Consider the following 18389-nt stretch of genomic DNA (forward strand, 5'->3'; position numbering starts at 1 on the left):
TAAGCAGAGCGCCTAGCGTTTTCAGCTGGCTAAAAACGCTCTGGTGGACACACGGCCTAAGCGTATTCGCCTAGAGGTAAGACTCGCTGATACTAGCCTCTATTTCTGATAACACAGGAGCCTATATGTAGTGTTGTAGGTAGCAGTGAAACTGCAAACTTAGCAAAGTAACGTTAGATAGACAATTACATATAAGTTGCATATAAGGCTACGTTCACACTGCAGGGCTTAATGCTCAATTCCGATTTTTTGAAAAAATTCGATTTTTTTGCAAGGCCGTTCACATTTTCAATTCAATGCGACCTTTAGTGATCTCCTGTGTGAACGTGAAATGACCCAGAAATGACCCGCATGCGCAGAAGAGTACGCGACGTCACTCGTTGTTTGCGGAAGTAGCTAACGTTAAACATGGATGTCAACAACAGTGTAGTCAACAGCGGAGCTCTTGTTGCAATATTTTCCCAACGGAGCCAGCACAATTACAATCTTCTCGTTCTAAGAAGAAAATTAAAAAGAAGGAGGAGAGCAAGGTTTTTGGCCATGGCGTTTTGTGGAGCAGTGTTAGCAACGTCGGTACAGAGAAACGTGTGGGTGCGGAGTCGCAGCCAGGAGTGGTGGGATACTGATGTGAGTGGCTTCACTAATACAGAATTCATCAGTAACTTTCGAATGACCAGATCCACATTCGATTATGTTTGTGAGCGCCTTCGATTAACTCTGTCACGGGAAGAGACATGTCTGCGGCGGCCCATAACAGTGCAGAAACGCGTTGCAGTTGGAGTGTATTGGCTAGCAACAGGTGCGTGCTATCGTACGATAGCTAACTTGTTCGGCATAGCCAAGTCTACAGTCTGCTCCATTGTACACGAGTTCTGCCAAGCAGTTCGCCGTGTCCTCATGCCCCATTACATAAAACTGCCCAAAGGGGATGACCTGCAAGAGGTCATTGAAGGCTTCCAGCAGAGATGGGGTTTCCCGCAGTGTGGAGGAGCAATTGATGGGAGTCATATCCCCATCATTGCTCCAGAGGATAACCACGCAGAGTATTTCAACCGCAAAGGGTGGCACTCAGTTCTGCTCCAGGGTGTCGTGGATCATCGGTTTTGGTAAGAAATATAGATATTGTTTTATAATAGTTTAAAAGTACTGTACTTGCCTCACTTTCTTTTGGTAGAACCATACATCTGCAAGAATATTATCCTTGAAAATACTGTACATAGGACACTGTACACTGTTCAGTAATTTAACACTGTCTTCCAACAGCTTCACCAACATCTATGCTGGATGGCCAGGGAGTGTTCATGATGCGAGGGTACTCCGGAATTCCCATGTGTACTCACTCGCAGAGAGAGGGGAGCTTTTTCCACCTGTGAATAATCTAGTAATATAATGTATACAATGTCTTTAATTATTTTGCCTTTATATGTGCTTTTAAATCTTAAGGACACTGAGGAGATAATGGGCGTTCAAGTGCCAATCATGCTGCTCGGTGACCCGGCTTATCCCCTTCGAAGCTGGCTGTTAAAAGGATACTGTGACACAGGGACCCTGACAGCTGAGCAGAAGTACTTCAATGAGCGCCACAGCAGAGCCAGGATGACTGTGGAGTGCGCTTTCGGCCGACTGAAGGGCCGGTGGAGGTGCCTTGCTAAACGGCTGGATGTGGACGTTTCCCTCGTCCCCACCATAATCAGTGCATGTTGCACACTCCACAACGTGTGTGAAATGCACGGGGAGAATTATGAAGAGGCTGGTGGAACTGTTCCTCATGTTCCTCATGTTCCTCATGTTGAGAGATGGGCTGAAGGAGGGGGATTTGTAGATGTGCAGCCATCAAGAGTCAGAGAAGCACTGACTCAGCTTTTTTTTAGCCAACGTTGAGCCACAAACTGGGCTGTCACAATAATTACAATATCGTTCGACATTTTGTACTTTTTGACCTCAATGTTTATCTGTACATATATTTGTTAGTTAGTTTATGTGTCATTACAAGGTCTTCAATATTTTAATAGCTCAATATATTGAAATGTTTTAAAAATCTTGCATCATTTGTTTGATGATGTTACTTGACTTGTGTGTAAAATAAATTAAAGTTGAACTTCATGCTTTTAAAAGCCATTCTATGAGATGTTTCATGTGTAGTTTTTAAGTGAGTTGCTTTGCATTTAGTGTTAGATGTATAAAAAAAATGAATTAAATGAAAATAAATTTTATTTAGGCCTACTCTAGGATTGCATGGGATGCTGGAGCCTATTTCAATTCACAATTGACACAAATAAAATGAAATAACCTCAGGAAATGTATGACTTTATTTAAACATTTAAGTCAAATTATCCAACAAATCACAGTTCAGGAAAATGATTTCACAGGACAATCACATAGGTTTAAAAGAAAAAAAATAACATTTCTTTTTGCATTTTACTGTAATATGTACCTGTTATCTTGACAGGCCTAACCACAAATTAGTTACTATAGCTGCAATAAGTTTTTAAAGAACATTTTCAATACTGCTATTGCGGTTTCCTTTTTATTAAGAGAAAACAGTGTGGCTATAATAGTGCAAACAAATACAATGCAACTTCAATTTTCCATCAACAAAATAACCTTGCATATCAATAACCTTCACACTTCAACCTGAACATTGTGCAAAACTGCATCATTAACTGGCATTAATGTTTTAGAACCATTCATAAAATTGTAAAGTGGGTTTCATCATCTTTAGACTGGAAAGGTGGCTGATGATCCTCGTTGTCTAAAGCCTGTTTACCCTGAGTATTTGCCGGTGCCTGGAAAAATGGCGGATGTGGATGAGTATTATTGAAGGGCAGTGGTTGATTTAAATCTTGAAAACAGGGCAGGGCTGGGTGGGAGATGGAGAGGAAGCCACAGGAAACCATGTGGAATGATGAGTAGGAGGACGAATTGAGTTGTAAATCTGAGAGGGCTGAATTGGTGCTTGGTAGAAAGGTGGCTGTGGAGGCTGGATTGATCTCTCCATAAACTGAGATATCATGACGAACATTTTACGATCATGCTCTTGCTGAGCTGCTTGCATCTTCAACAAAACATCTGTGTCGTCATCTTTAAGGGCACTGGTAATCTTGTCAGCAAACACCTCCAGCGTTGCCTCCATCTTTGATTTTCTTTTTCTGCTCTTGGCAGTAGTAGCTGTAAAAAAAAAAAAAAAAAAAATCAGATCAAAATAAGGATTACCATGTTTATTTTTTTATTAGTATAACAGTAAAAATACCAAGCATTCCAGTTTATATCTAGTAATAATTATGATTATTTATGGCCATTTATAAACAATACTAAGCTGTTCAGGAGTGGAAGCCAGTTCAACGTTTAATTCAAACAAATTAATTTCATATCACATGTTTTAGGTCGAAGGTTGCCAAGACTTCTATCAACCTCTTAACTTCCGCTTTAACTGAGTGCATTTTCTTGGGCTTTACCCAAATCTAAAAGCTTACAGCCTACAGAACAGACTAACACCTCATTTGAAAGCTATAAAACTGATCCAGTTGCCATCACTTTTTGACTTTTTTTATGATCATTCATCTGTCAATTTTTTGTTGCACTTTCATCATATTTTTTTATTTCTTTTTGTCACGTTATCACTTTTTTGTCATGTTTTTGTCACTTTTTTGTTGCATTTTCGTAACATTTTCGTTGTTTTTTTTCCAAGAAGCTTTTAGATTTGGGTAATGACAAACTGTAGAAAATGTATTCGGTTCAGGTGGGGGTTAAGAGGTTAATTCAGTTGGAAAACGATCAAAATACAGCCAAGTACATACAAGCAGTGGGTGTGGAAGATGCATGGCTGTTCACAGATGTATCTTCACTTGCTGCAGAACTTTCATCGGAGGTAGAGGCAGAAGGCGAAAGAGCTACAAGGGTCCCATCACCTGTGTATGCATTTAACAAACTGTCACACAACGTATTTCAATTTTATAAAGTTAAGTCACAGTAGCTATAGGCCATGTGCAAATAACCCACCTGTATCACCGCAAGAGCGACTAGCTAGGCTGGCCGCGACAGCTGCGGGACCTGGGCTCTCCTCCTCGGGCTCCTCTTGGCCAAAGCAGCTGTCCAACAGTTCTAGTGGCTGAACGCTGGGCTTATCCCCCAAAATGCAGTCCAGCTCTTCGTAAAATGGACAGGTGATACGTTGACGGCCACTTCGTTTGTTCCAATCTTTAACCTCCTTGTATTTGGCTCGGAGGCTTTTTATTTTTCGCTGGCATTGGAGCCAGGATCTTCGGTAACCACGCTCGGCCATTTCGCTAGAAATGGTTTCGAAAACCGCCCGGTTCCGATAACAGCCCTCAAGTTTGGCCTGAGTAGAGCTGTCACCCCAAATATTTATAAAATCTGCAGATGACTGCAGAGACCGATAAATTTGCGAGATGAACCACTGATGTAGTGCAGACAAAATAATGTTAATTACTGTAAGCTTAAAAACATAATTGACACCCACTTTTGATAAAATCTTTGATCTATGTCCGTGAGTAACCTCAAACGCGCATATGTTATGGGCGTGGCGAAAAAATGCAGAACTACCTGTTATTACTGGCTGTAGTTTTAAGCCTCTGGCCAAAAAAGCCTCCGATGACGCAAAATGACGATTTTTGCGTCATCTGAGGCTTTTTTACAGAATAAAAATGCATAAATCTCTCATCTCGGGCTGATATGAAGGGGGAAAGCACAGTAATAAGAAAATACTAGTGGTATTCTACTAATACAAAGCTTAATGCTAAATCCTGAAGTAACCCTTTAATATACATGGTTCAATTAATATGTAAATTAGCCCCACTTCACAACTTATTTAGTGATACTTGATTTCAAAACACTGCTTCAGGAAACATCAGATCATAAATGAATTACTGTATAAAATCATGATTCAGATCATGTGTCAAACTGCCAAACTAATGAAATCACATGACTTTGGCACTCCGAACACCAGATTTGATTAATTTATGATTACACACTGATTAATTTATGCTTATATGCTTCATGAAGCATTATTCTGAAATCAACCATCACTAAATAAGTCATTATTTAGTTTTTTTGGTGCACCAAAAATATTCTCATTAATATTGAACCACTGTACTCACATGAACTGATTTAAATATGTTTTTAGTACCTATATGGATCTTGATAGAAAAAATTTCATTGCTCCCTATGAAAAACTCACAAAGCCATCGGATTTCAACTAAAATATCTTTATTTTTGATCTAAAAATTAATGAACGTCTTACAGGTGTAAAACAGCATAAAGGTGAAATAATTTTTGGGTAAACTAACCCTTTGATAAAAACCTTCTAAAGCAAAACAATGATTTTGTATAAGAAAAATATTAATATTTACACATTGCAAATTACAATTCTACCTTTGGCCCAAACAAATATATGCAGTTTACATACACCTAAACCAGTGGCGTGCAGTGGTGTTCTGAAATGAGGAGGCACATTTTTTTTTTCTTATGAATCAATGTAAATTCATGTGCATTACTCTTAAAGTTGACACATCTTCCTTGTTAAATGAACATTACATTACAGTACATCAAAAAAGAAAAAAATAAACCAAATACAATTCTATTTTGTAAATTTACATTAAAAATGTTATACTCTACTTATCAAAACCAAGTCAATCTCATCAGGTTAGTGTTTTAAGCATTTCATTCCACTACATTCATTCCAAAATAATAACTAAAGGCAATAATAATTTAAACAATATATTTTATTAGTGTATTGCAGTTTTTCTTTTATTTTGGATTATCAGTCATGCTCCGTAAACACCGTCTTTCACAGACACTAATTTTATTTTTAATTTCACCAAGCTGATTGCACTAAAAACCCCGCAGTCATGTTTTAAGTCCTTTTCAAGTTTGATTTTGACGTGACAGTGATATCTAACTGGGTGATCTGGGGCCGGTTGCATAAACCACTTAGACTAGTCTTAAAAGTTAAGACACTAATGTTTTTCTTGAAGAGTGGTCCTAATTTTTTAAAGTCTGTTACATAAAAGGTAGACTGGTGTAATTTGAATTGAAAAATAACATTGATTACCCCTTGTTAACTGCAAGTTGGTCAAACTAGTTCTTAAGACACAGTCTTAATATAGTGACTAAGTTTATGCAACTGGCCCCTGTTTACTTACTTTTCAATTAGTCTTCCGATTGACGCCATCATTTGTTCAGTTAAACTGACGCGTGGAACGCGCACGTCAACGAGAGGCGGGATTTATCGCACAAACCAATCATATCCAATCATAACCAATTACATCCAATCATAGCGCGATGGAGACATTGCCTCCTCTCACGAGACTTTCCCCCATTCATTCTCAATTACCCCCCACAAAACCCACCGCACGCCGGGGGTCTGATGATTTTCTATGGATTCCTATGAGAGCAAAAGGGAGGCACGACTCCTGTAGACTGTAAAGCATGACTCCTCTGTGTAACTTCACCTGCGGGTGTCGCTGTTGGACAGTGTTCCTTAAGAAATACGCGTGACTTGTGCTCTTTTTAATTTCATAATTTGTAATATTTGTGTTGTTTTATATGTAATATGGATTATTTTCTCATCCTATTTTTTTGAGGAGGCTCTGCCTCCCTTGCCTACTCGGAGGAAATGCCCCTGACCTAAACCATAACTTACACTTGACACACTTCACTACTTATGGTGTCATAAATTTTGCTTTACACATAAGTAGACTGCTTATGTTAATTTATACAGAAGCTACAATTTTAAACATCCATATTCATTTACACATCCTAGACACATATATCTTACCCATGCCCTGACAATACTTCTGATTATATTAACAATATTAACCAATTGTAATAAAACTGGTCTCAGTAGATTCCTTCGGTCATGCTGAGAACATAGATATCAAATTTGCCATAGTGGGCTAAACTTCCTGTACGCCATATTATTTTTCTATAAAAACCTACTTTTTAGAACTCCTCCTAGACCGTTTCTCCAATTTTACTCCAAAATTGAACCATATCATCTTCAGCCCATGCCGACAAAAAGTTATTGACTTCAAGTCGATACAACAAACAATTTTCGTATACCGGAGCAACAAATTTGAGGCATGATGCAAAACCCAGTCTTGAAGCTGTATCTCTGCAATGCTTTGACATATTGACACCAAACTTTGCAAGTGTCATTGTCACCTCACTCTGACCATACCACATTAATTTGGTCACAGCGCCACCAATTGTTTATGTTCACACACATCTGGAGAGGTATACTGTCTAGTGTAGTCATGTTTACCCAGACACACAGGCAGCTGTTCAGGAGCAGAAAGCTGAGCAGCAAGTTGTTCACGGAGACGGTTCCCAGACAGGTCCCTCTCATCCACTGCTGCATTATCCGTGTCCTCCTCGTTGTCGTCTTCTCCGTGGCTTTCCCCTTCCTCTTTCATCATATCACCTGCTGTCACACAAACGTTGTGGAGGATGCAGCAGGCACCAATCACCATTTGGGCCGAACAGAGGCCTTATCTCCAGGGGCCTTAAGAAAATGGCACACTCGATGATGTTCCTTGCCCTTGAATGATGCTTCAACTTGACCATGTTTTTCAAAAATCATGTAGAAAAATGTGTGGTATATTTCAAAGTCATGAAAGTAACCATTTTCTGTCATCTGTGTGTGTGTTCTTACCTACGACAGGCTGGCGGTATGGTGTCATGATTGCAACAGGATGCTGCAGGCATGGGTATCCACCATCTCCTAACAGGAAGTATCCAGCTGGTGGATACAGAGCCTGCTGGTACATCGGTGATCTACGCAGGACAAGGGCATCATGAGCAGAGCCTGGATTGCCAATGTACACATCTATAAATGTGCCCTTGGCATCACAGGTGCCCTGCAGTATTATAGAAGGAAACAGTTTCCTATTAATGTAACATTTTTTTGTAGCTCTGCAGGAGGAAGAATTCTGATGTGGCACCCATCGATGGCACCAGCTGCATGCCGGAATGCCTCATGACCAGCAAGGTCAGCAAAGCCAGCCCCCACATGCTCCATCTCCTCTGGTTTAGGGAAATGAATAAGTTTGTGGAGGATGGTCATCATCTCCTCCACAATGTTGTGAACAGTGCTACAAACCGTCGCAAGTGGCATGCTGAAAGTGTCTGAAGTGACCTGTAGGACGCTCCACAGGCAAGCCAATATACCATAACCAGCACTTTGATTTCATGGCTCCATCCATGGGCTTTCTGATGGGGCAGCATCTGGACCAGCATGTTGATGTTGTTTCTGGAGAGCCTGAAATCATCTCCAGAAAAAAACTTGACCAGGATGGGTACCTGGTCATTGATCTGGGTATAACTTGTTATTGGACGTTCTTCCTGTTAAAAAAACAAAACTATTTTTTAGAGTGTGTTAACACTGTTGTTTTAGTATGTATTTATTATATATGTATTGCTTATTTCATTGTCTTTACTGTCAAACCATAATATCACCATAGGCCAGTAGGTTCGATTATGGAGATGTAATAAAGACAACACCGGTTAAAGAATAAAGCAAATCTTTGTATTCAAATTAACTATTAAAGAAATTGACTATTTTTTAAAGGGAAAAAATAAATAAAAATGTTAAATCAACAATTTGTCACAATTTTTGTTCAATAACAACACAGATTTTTCAATTAAATTCAATTGACAGTAAGTGAACAATTTCACCTGACTCTTTGTTTGTTCGTTAAATTATTCTGTTGGGTGCACCCTCTAGGCTATATGATTTTCCTAGAATACTACATTAATATCAATTTTCAAATAAACATTTACAAAGTTCACAGTTGTTAACTTGAGCAGTTCACTCAATCACATTCCAAAAAAATAAATCCTTGGAATTGAACACAAAGCAAAAATAACAGTTCAGAAGAAAACAAGTTCAATAAATCAGATCAAAAAAGTTTTAGTTCGAAAAATTCAATTCAGAAAGAATTTATCTGTGCAAAGTCAAATCCAAACAAAAAATAGTTTGTCGTGGTAATCTTTTGTAAGGAACTCAGTACGTGTGTGTCTGAGTCCGGGACTCTTGTGTTGAAGTGTATTCTTGTCTTGTCATGTCCATCTTCACCTTGTGCTTGCCCTCACTCCCTTGTTGGTTACTATGGCCACCCTTGTTAGTTGCCTTGATGATTTTCCCCTCCCCCTTGTTACCTCATTAGTCTTTCTCTGTATAAATAGGTCCCGGTTTTAGTCAGAGTTTGTCGGTTATTGTTTGAGTTTCTCAATGCCATGCCATGTTTGACCTGGAGTTAATGTTATTTTAATGGTACAATCTGTGATATTTTTTTCCGCTAGAGGTCGCTAGAAGCCTATTCAAAACAAAGGCGTAGTTTGATGACACCAAGTTTTAGAGCGGAAACTTGGGACATGTGGTCTCCATCTCAACGGACGGTGTACAAAAGAATAGGGATTGGACTCGGGAAGAACTCATGTTCATGGATGCGATTATTAACATTACTGTAGTATGAAGCAGAGCAGGACCGTGTGTTGCGGGAGCTGAACGAGGAGCTGGAGCGATTGATCAACACACGCCCCACGAGCAGCGGGACTTTTATTATGACACAGTCGCCGGCGCCGCTTCCGCTTTTCCGGTCATGAGTATGAGGTTTACGGGAGCTGTCCTTGTCGACAGAACCAGTGGCAGATGGTAAACAGTAATTATGTTCCATAAATAAGTAACACAATCCACCATAAAACGTGCAAGAAGTAAATAAGGAACTGCTTGAAGCAAGCTAGTGGTTTGCTGGACGCTAGACACTACTTCCGCATTTGTCCACGACACTGTTGTCATGTGGTTTCTACGTCAGTAAAGGCGGTAACAAAGGGTAACTGGAGTCATTGACAGGCGACTGCACTGCCCCGTGTCACTGTTAAGAATGGGAATTTTCTCATGATTTACAAGTAGTTGAAAACATTAGAAATATTGTTAGTAATCAGCTAGACAAAATATATAACACTAGCCTAGTGGTTTTTGGATATTTTACTGTGAATATCTTACAGATTGTACCTTTAAGCAAATTGGTTACATAAAACTATGTAAACATACAGTCTTTGCTTAACGTGTGTTATGTGCATGTTGTGCAAAGTAGAAACGTTAGTACACAAGTAAAAAACAAACAAACAAACAAACAAACAGGTAGTCTATTTTTATCAAGAGTCACAGCCCTCCATCTGCCACTTGAACAAGACTTGCGAAATTTCCAAATACGCGTGGGCCTTTCTTCTCATGGACAGTTTGCTCAGCTTCTTCCCCACCATCTTGCCAAAGCACATATATTTGTCCTAAAGTTCCTTGTCCTCGTCGTACTTCTGCAATCTCGCCATTATGGCTTCTTGGACTGGAGTTAACTGCTCTGTTTTCCTCTTCTTTGAGCAAAGAGGCGACGGCACAGATGTGCACGCCGATGAAGACATGCATAGTGAAGAGTCTGATGAGGAAGATAATGGTGAGGACAGAAGGGCAACTGGTTCAACAGGGTCAACGGGGTCTGGGTTGATGCATTCCAGGTTGATCGATGACAAAGATCCAGGTTCACTGGAGCACTCCATCTGAAACAATGTAACAATAAAAAGTCCCTATCCTTTGCGATATTTTTACTGATCTCCCTCCATGAATTTGCCACCCTAAACACGTCTTTGTACTCTTTCGAACATGAATTGTACAAATGTGGGTACTTTCTAATCTCTTCACACAAATGCTTGTCGAGTTTGCCGTCTATTGTCGTGTTTTTCTCTTTTTTTTCACGCATGTTGTTTCGATGGCTGAAAATCGTGCTCAATTCTGTGCGTATTGCCACCTAGTGGACTAATCTGTACTACTTGCGCATGTGCTGTTACACGCGGACTGTCCGCGTGGTCTCGAAATTTGGGCTGTGCGCAGACGGGGTGTGCAGCCGGCCGCGAGCCTTCCGCATGACGAAAATTACATCATGCGGACGGTGCACTAACGCGGACGGCCGAAGTATACCCGGGGCTTAATTTTGTCCTTCAACCGTTTGGAGGTCGTTGAAGTCCACTATATGGAGAAAAATTCCTGGAGTGTTTTTATCAAAAACCTTAATTTGTTTTGGACTAAAGAGAGAAAGACATGAACATCTTGGATGACATGGGGGTGAGTAAATTATAAGGAAATTTTCATTTGAAAGTGAACTAATCCTTTAATTAGTCTTTAATTTGTGCCGATAGATGATAGTTTTGTGTGTCGATAGTCAGAGATATGTTGTTGTTTAAAGGCAAGGCAAAAATAGCATTGTTGTTCATGTCACACAACCTCAGTAAAAATTCCAGGGCAAATAAACTTCTGCCACTCTTCGACCGAAACTCGAACTTGTGTTTAGCTGTTACTGGAAGCCAGGGATTGTAGTTTAAAGTTATAAATGTGGATATTTTTCTTACAAAAAATGCATTGCTTTGCCCTGAACTCTACACTTTTGCTGAACTCTACACTTCGGATTGTGTCCTCATGATCAGTGCTATTTTCCATCTAGCCATACCATTCAAAACCATGTGCATTTGTCTTTAGTAGCAGGAAGGTACTCTGGTCTTGAAAGCGAAGAAAGTGAATGTTATCTCAACAGTATGTCACTTTTTTCTTGATGTCTTTTATTTTAAGGTGGCATTCTGTATGTATTTAGATACCACTTACAGGTGCTGGTCATATAATTAGAATATCATCAAAAAGTTGATTTATTTCACTAATTCCATTCAAAAAGTGAAACTTTTATATTATATTCATTCATTACACACAGACTGATATATTTCAAATGTCTATTTCTTTTAATTTTGATGATTATAACTGACGACTAAGGAAAATCCCAAATTCAGTATCTCAGAAAATTAGAATATTACTTAAGACCAATACAAAGAAATTATTTTTAGAAATCTTGGCCAACTGAAAAGTATGAGCATGTATAGCACTCAATACTTAGTTGGGGCTCCTTTTGCCTGAATTACTGCAGCAATGCGATGTGGCATGGAGTCGATCAGTCTGTGGCACTGCTCAGGTGTTATGAGAGCCCAGCTTGCTCTGATAGTGGCCTTCAGCTCTTCTGCATTGTTGGGTCTGGCATATCGCATCTTCCTCTTCACAATACCACATAGATTTTCTATGGGGTTAAGGTCAGACGAGTTTGCTGGCCAATTAAGAACAGGGATACCATGGTCCTTAAACCAGGTATTGGTAGCTTTGGCACTGTGTGCAGGTGCCAAGTCCTGTTGGAAAATGAAATCTGCATCTCCATAAAGTTGGTCCACAGCAGGAAGCGTGAAGTGCTCTAAAACTTCCTGGTATACGGCTGCATTGACCTTGGACCTCAGAAAACACAGTGGACCAACACCAGCAGATGACATGGCACCCCAAATCATCACTGATTGTGGAAACTTTACTCTGGACCTCAAGCAACGTGAATTGTGTGCCTCTCCTCTCTTCCTCCAGACTCTGGGACCCTGATTTCCAAAGGAAATGCAAAATTTACTTTCATCAGAGAACATAACTTTGGACCACTCAGCAGCAGTCCAGTCCTTTTTGTCTTTAGACGCTTCTGACGCTGTCTGTTGTTCAAGAGTGGCTTGACACAAAGAATGCAACAGCTGAAACCCATGTCTTGCATACGTCTGTGCGTAGTGGTTCTTGAAGCACTGACTCCAGCTGCAGTCCACTCTTTGTGAATCTCCCCCACATTTTTGAATGGGTTTTGTTTCACAATCCACTCCAGGGTGCGGTTATCCCTATTGCTTGTACACTTTTTTCTACCACATCTTTTCCTTCCCTTCAGCCAGCCTCATGCAGACGGCTCACGCCAGCCGCATGACGAAAATTATATACGTCAAATTCACAAACGCGGACGGCCGAAGTATACCCGAGTATTCAGTGATCACAAAAATTCAGCTGCAGGCTGCCACTGTTCAGAGAGTAAAGCTAGTCCACAGTCTAGTAAACATTTCTTTGTAGTAGCGCCAACTGAAAACACATGAGAAACATCATGTGACTGGAGAGACTCAGACATTGCAGTACTGAATATTGAACAGTCCACGCAGTAACCTTATAAAACTCTATTGTCCCGCCAGCGGACCACTGGGTCGTTAAAGGGTTAAACTTGTTTGCTTAATTTTTGTGAATAATTTGCTGATGCAGGTACAAAAAGACGTTTTGTAACTGCAAAAAAATTTTTAAAAAATAAAACTTGTAACCCATGGTGCCAACTATAGCTGGAGAGGAGAGATTTGGCTGTGGCTAACTTACACAGAAGAGATTTTTTTGTTCAGCACATAAAAATGAACTACTTCATTTCACACCGTGGTGATGTGGTTTCTCCACTGCATGGATCTTCATGTGTATCTTCAGGTGACTTTTAATAGTGAAACTCTTTCCACGCTGATCACAGTTGTGCGGCTTCTCTGTGCTGTGGATTTTCTCATGCCATTTCAGATTTGATGACTGATTGAATCTCTTGTCACAGTGTGAACACTTGTAAGGTTTTTCTCCAGTGTGGATCCTCTCATGTGTTTTCAGATGTGATGACACACTGAATCTCTTGTCACAGTGTGAACACTTGTAAGGTTTTTCTCCAGTGTGAATTCTCTGGTGCACTTTTAAATGGTTTGCTGTAGTAAAAGTCTTCTCACACTCAAAGCACATGTACTCTCTCACACCAGTGTGTATTTTCTGATGTCTATGCAAATTTTGCAGCAGTGAAAAACTCTTTCCACACACAGAACATGAATATGGCTTCTCCTTTATATGAATTTTCAGGTGTCTCTTTAAGGCTGATTCCCCACGAAATGTTTTGTCACACTGATCACATGTGAACGGTTTCTCTCCGGTGTGGATCCTCATGTGTTCTTTAAGGCTCGATGATCGCGTGAAACTCTTCCCACACTGATCACATGTGTGTGGCTTCTCTCCAGTGTAAACTCTCATGTGTTCCTTAAGATGTCCTTTTTGTTTGAAACTCTTTCCACACTGATCACATGTGAACGGCTTCTCTCCTGTATGAACTCTCATGTGAACCTCATGAGTGCGGAAAGACAGCGCGCCATCAAGCCCCGGGTATACTTAATTTTCCACGCCTGGATGTGTCTCGCGTGCAGTCGTGTCCGTGAATCTTTCAAAGTATACTAAACCACGGATGCACGTGGATCACCGAGTTTGACACATGCACAATAAAACATTTTCTATACTATTACCAGACATCATGTCATCTATGGGACATTCGCTGGGCAGGATCGAAGAAGAAAAATAGTGCATCCACCACTGCAACATAGTTCAGAAGATACACCAAGAGAACAGGAATTATAAAACGATGGGGAAAGCATGCCTCTGAGTTTATTCGTCTTGTTTTTGAATCGCTATTTACACACTTCTTTGACGACTGCACATTGTGCTCAGTACTGTGTGTATTGCCACCTAGTGGACTCTTCCGTCTTGCTTGTGCATGTGCACCATCTGCACGGTCTCGAAATTTGGGTTGCCTGCGGACGGGGTGTGCGGCTGGCCACGAGCCTGCCTCATGACGAAAATTGTGAATGTCAAATTCACAAACGAGGACGGCCGAAGTATACCTGGGGCTTCAGTGATCACAAAAATTCAGCTGCAGGCTGCCACTGTTCAGAGAGCAAATCATAGTTACAAAGAAGAGATTTTTTTTGTTCAGCACATAAAAATGAACTACTTCATTTCACACTGTGGTGATGTGGTTTCTCCACTGCATGGATCTTCATGTGTATCTTCAGGTGACTTTTAATAGAGAAACTCTTTCAACACTGGTCACACGTGTGCAGCTTCTCTCTGCTGTGGATCCTCTCATGTGTTTTCAGATGTGACGACTGACTGAATCTCTTGTCACACTGTGAACACTTGTAAGGTTTCTCTCCAGTGTGGATCCTCTCATGTGTTTTCAGATGTGATGACACACTGAATCTCTTGTCACAGTGTGAACACTTGTATGGTTTTTCTCCAGTGTGAATTCTCTGGTGCCGTTTTAAACTGTTTGCTGTAGTAAAAGTCTTCTCACACTCAAAGCACATGTACTCTCTCATACCAGTATGGATTTTCTCATGTTTTTGTAAACTACACAGCTGTGAAAAACTCTTTCCACACACAGAACATGAATGTGGCTTCTCCTTTGTATGAACTCTCAGGTGTCTCTTCAGGTTTGATGCCCCTAGAAATGATTTGTCACATTGATCACATGTGTGTGGCTTCTCTCCAGTGTGAACTTTCATGTGTTCCTTAAGACTTCCTTTTTGAGTGAAACTCTTCCCACACTGATCACATGTGAACAGCTTCTCTCCTGTATGAACTCTCATGTGAACCTCAAGACTATGTTTGGTTGAGAAACTCTCCCCACATTGATCGCATGTGTGTGGCTTCTCTCCTGTGTGAATCCTCATGTGTGCTTTAAGGTTTGCTGATTGACTGAAACTCTTCCCACATTGATCACATGTGTGTGGCTTCTCTCCTGTATGAACTCTCATATGCCTCTTAAGATGTCCTTTTTGTGTGAAACTCATCCCACACTGATCACATATGAACGGCTTCTCTCCTGTATGAACTCTAATGTGAATCTCAAGATATTGTTTGGATGTGAAACTCTTTCCACACTGAGAGCAGGTTGTAGATTTCTTTGCTCTCGTTTTCTTTAAAAATGTCTTTTTAGTCTTTGAGCGACTCAAAGGTTTTTCTCCAAGTTTGTCATGATGTTTCTCCTCCACTTCACTCAGTTCTTCACTCTCCTCCTTCACTTCCATCAGCTCTGAAATGAAAGAGAAAAAATCATTTAATTTTCAATAAATCAAAATAATTTAAAGAGAGAAATATGAAGTTAAAGGTCATAAAATTGAGACTTGTTGTGATAGACAACTGCTACAAAACATTACGATCATTTTGAAGCATTTGCATAAATTAGTTGCATATGTCCCTGAAACTTTAACATTAATCTTCCAATCGTAAAGGACCAGCTGTCGTTCCAGCGACAGAATCCAGTGGTCTGGTGAAGGTATAATGTGTGTACGTCTGTTCAGCGCTCCTGTGAAGTTCACTTAATTTTAGAATTTAGTCTCAATTTTACTTTAGCTGCTCATTTAATCTGACTCCAATTTCAAATGTTTTTACATCAAGATTTACTGAATTAAGACAATCAGCACTGAATGGACGTCTTCTGGCTACAGAATTTCCCAAATCGCTGCTCTGCCACCTTCCTTTAAATAATTCTTAATAATTTATAAATAATATTATAAAAAATATTATGAAAATAAAGAAAACATTGCTCTGAAATATTTTCAATCAATGACAAAATGATCTAATGTGATATTAACAGGTTTACATTTAAATAATTTTCCTAAAACTGTGTAATTATTAAGGGCCGTTCACAGCAGACTTCTCCTTCCACTGACTTCCTTTCATACACATGTGAATGTGGGACACCAGAAACACAAGATCAAGTGAAGTTTGCAGTAAAGTGGAGTAGATTGTATATTTTAAAATTTTGGAGTGATTATTATTCGTTATTCATATGTTTTTAAAAATATTTCACGTCATATCTTGATGTTTCAGCTTCTGTAGAAAGTTCACATGCTCAAAGTCTAGACTGACTGCATCTTTAAATGTGTTATTATCAGTGTCCTACATGATTCACTCAACCCTGTTACTTCTGACATGATTTTCCTCCTTTCAAAACCACACAGGAAGTGACATCATCTGGGCTCTCTCTACAGCATGATGGGAGGACAAGACAATAATCTCAATCCATTTTCTCAGTTTTACACAAATGAATGACTGCATTCATCAACCCTGTTACCAAAGTTACTGTAAGAAGAGATTTTGCTCAAGTTTCACTCACAACTCTGTCAGCCATTCTGGAAAGTTCATTTACTTCATACATTTTGGTGTTTACAGATTATTCCTAAAAATAACAGTGTTGAAAACTGTATTGAAAATGCCTAAATTCTGGTAACACTCCTGCAAATTGTGAAGCAGATATGAAACAAATGGAAAATACGTAAATATTATTTTGATCTCATGTTGACAATCAGTATGAAAGCTTCTCAAACTTCCCTTTACTGAACTAGAAAAGAACATTATGTCTTCTGTTAGAAAAGAACTTTAACTGTTTCTCTAAATATGCAGAAGTGCTTGAATCTTTCTAACATGAATGTTGTCGTTAAAAGTTCAGTATGTATTTGATAGTTTATCTAAATGTGCAAGAACATGAATGTTGTTCAGCATCATGAAAGAATGAAGAATAAACACCAACCTCTTTGTTCTTCAGTATCTTCAGTGTGTTTCATTCTGCAGGGTTCTGGATCACTCATGTTCTTTGCAGATTTCAGCTCTTCCTGAAGCTTCAGTGCTCGTCTGATGGGAATAATCCAGCATTTATTGATGAACTGCAGTGGGAGGAGCTTCACTGATGATGTGACTGCTGTGGGCGGAGCTTCACTGACTGAACTACAGATTGGTTGGAAGAGATGATCTGCCCAAATCAAAAATATCAGTTACTGTGTTTGTTTTTATAGGGTTAAAAACCAGAAATCAAATTAAATGTACAAAAAGTGAATTTAAATAGCAAACCCATTAAATCCAAGTGTCTATTTTAATGTTTCAAATTACTTTTGTGAAAACCAAATGTTTTAATGTCCCATCATCATTTAGTGTAACAGATATATTTAATGCAAAAAGAAAACAGTTATTTTGACCAGTACTTAATAAAGTATATAAAAGAGTAAGAGATCATACTAAATTTCATTATATTTTAAATGATTAAACTTGGTGACAAATAGATGAAAGCTAGTGGTTTGAAGGATAGTGGCAACGTATAAAGATTTAAAATGACAATTAAAGAGTATTTTGGGCTTCATTGTGATCCTTCAATACAGTGTTTGAATGTTGTCAAATGATTCTTGTTCTAAATATGCCTGACAAGTTTTTTTGTAATATTAACCCCTTTTTGTATTTCACTATTAAACTAATTGCATTAATCATTTATATCCGTCTATCGTAAAGCAACTGATGCTAATTCAGAACTTTATATTTCTAAATCAAACATTATTCTTTTAATTCATTAAAATAATGACAGATGTCTTGAAAAGTAGTAAAAAAAACAAAAAAGTAAAAAAAAAAAAGAAAAAAGAAATAAGCAGACATAAATCACCTGTCTGCTGACAGCAATGAAATGAGCTTTAAGTGTCAATTTATAGCAGATCTGAAGACATCAGCATAATAAATGAGGTGAAAACAGGAACTATTGACATGAAATAAAGAGTGTGAGATAATCTGATGATGATCTGAATGTCTTGTTGAATGAGTGTTGATAGTCTGAGGATCATCTCACTTTATTCTGAGTGTTTGCTGTTAGAAACTGATT

At 39.2% G+C, this 18389-nt stretch overlaps 3 protein-coding genes across 3 annotated transcripts; 1 reads left to right on the forward strand and 2 right to left on the reverse strand.

Moving 5' to 3' along the window:
- The first annotated feature begins 540 nt into the window (after positions 1-540).
- LOC125278814 (protein ANTAGONIST OF LIKE HETEROCHROMATIN PROTEIN 1-like) lies at positions 541-1881 on the forward strand. The gene is made up of 3 exons (XM_048208147.1): positions 541-1106; positions 1264-1312; positions 1444-1881. Exons 1-3 carry the CDS (start codon positions 541-543, stop codon positions 1879-1881), a joined length of 1053 nt encoding a protein of 350 aa, XP_048064104.1.
- A 10854-nt stretch (positions 1882-12735) lies between these two features.
- On the reverse strand, positions 12736-14627 carry LOC125278673 (gastrula zinc finger protein XlCGF7.1-like). The gene has a single exon (XM_048208005.1). It carries the CDS (start codon positions 14027-14029, stop codon positions 13310-13312), a length of 720 nt encoding a protein of 239 aa, XP_048063962.1. The 5' UTR covers positions 14030-14627; the 3' UTR covers positions 12736-13309.
- Positions 14628-14665: 38 nt separating this feature from the next.
- On the reverse strand, positions 14666-17462 carry LOC125278671 (zinc finger protein 239-like). Its single transcript, XM_048208003.1, has 2 exons — positions 17280-17462; positions 14666-15779 (listed from the first exon to the last, which is right to left on the reverse strand). The coding sequence occupies exons 1-2, from the start codon at positions 17335-17337 to the stop codon at positions 14782-14784; spliced, it is 1056 nt and encodes a 351-aa protein (XP_048063960.1). The 5' UTR covers positions 17338-17462; the 3' UTR covers positions 14666-14781.
- Between the last annotated feature and the right edge of the window lie 927 nt (positions 17463-18389).

Source organism: Megalobrama amblycephala, linkage group LG11 (assembly GCF_018812025.1).
Source record: "Megalobrama amblycephala isolate DHTTF-2021 linkage group LG11, ASM1881202v1, whole genome shotgun sequence".
Lineage (NCBI taxonomy): Eukaryota > Metazoa > Chordata > Actinopteri > Cypriniformes > Xenocyprididae > Megalobrama > Megalobrama amblycephala.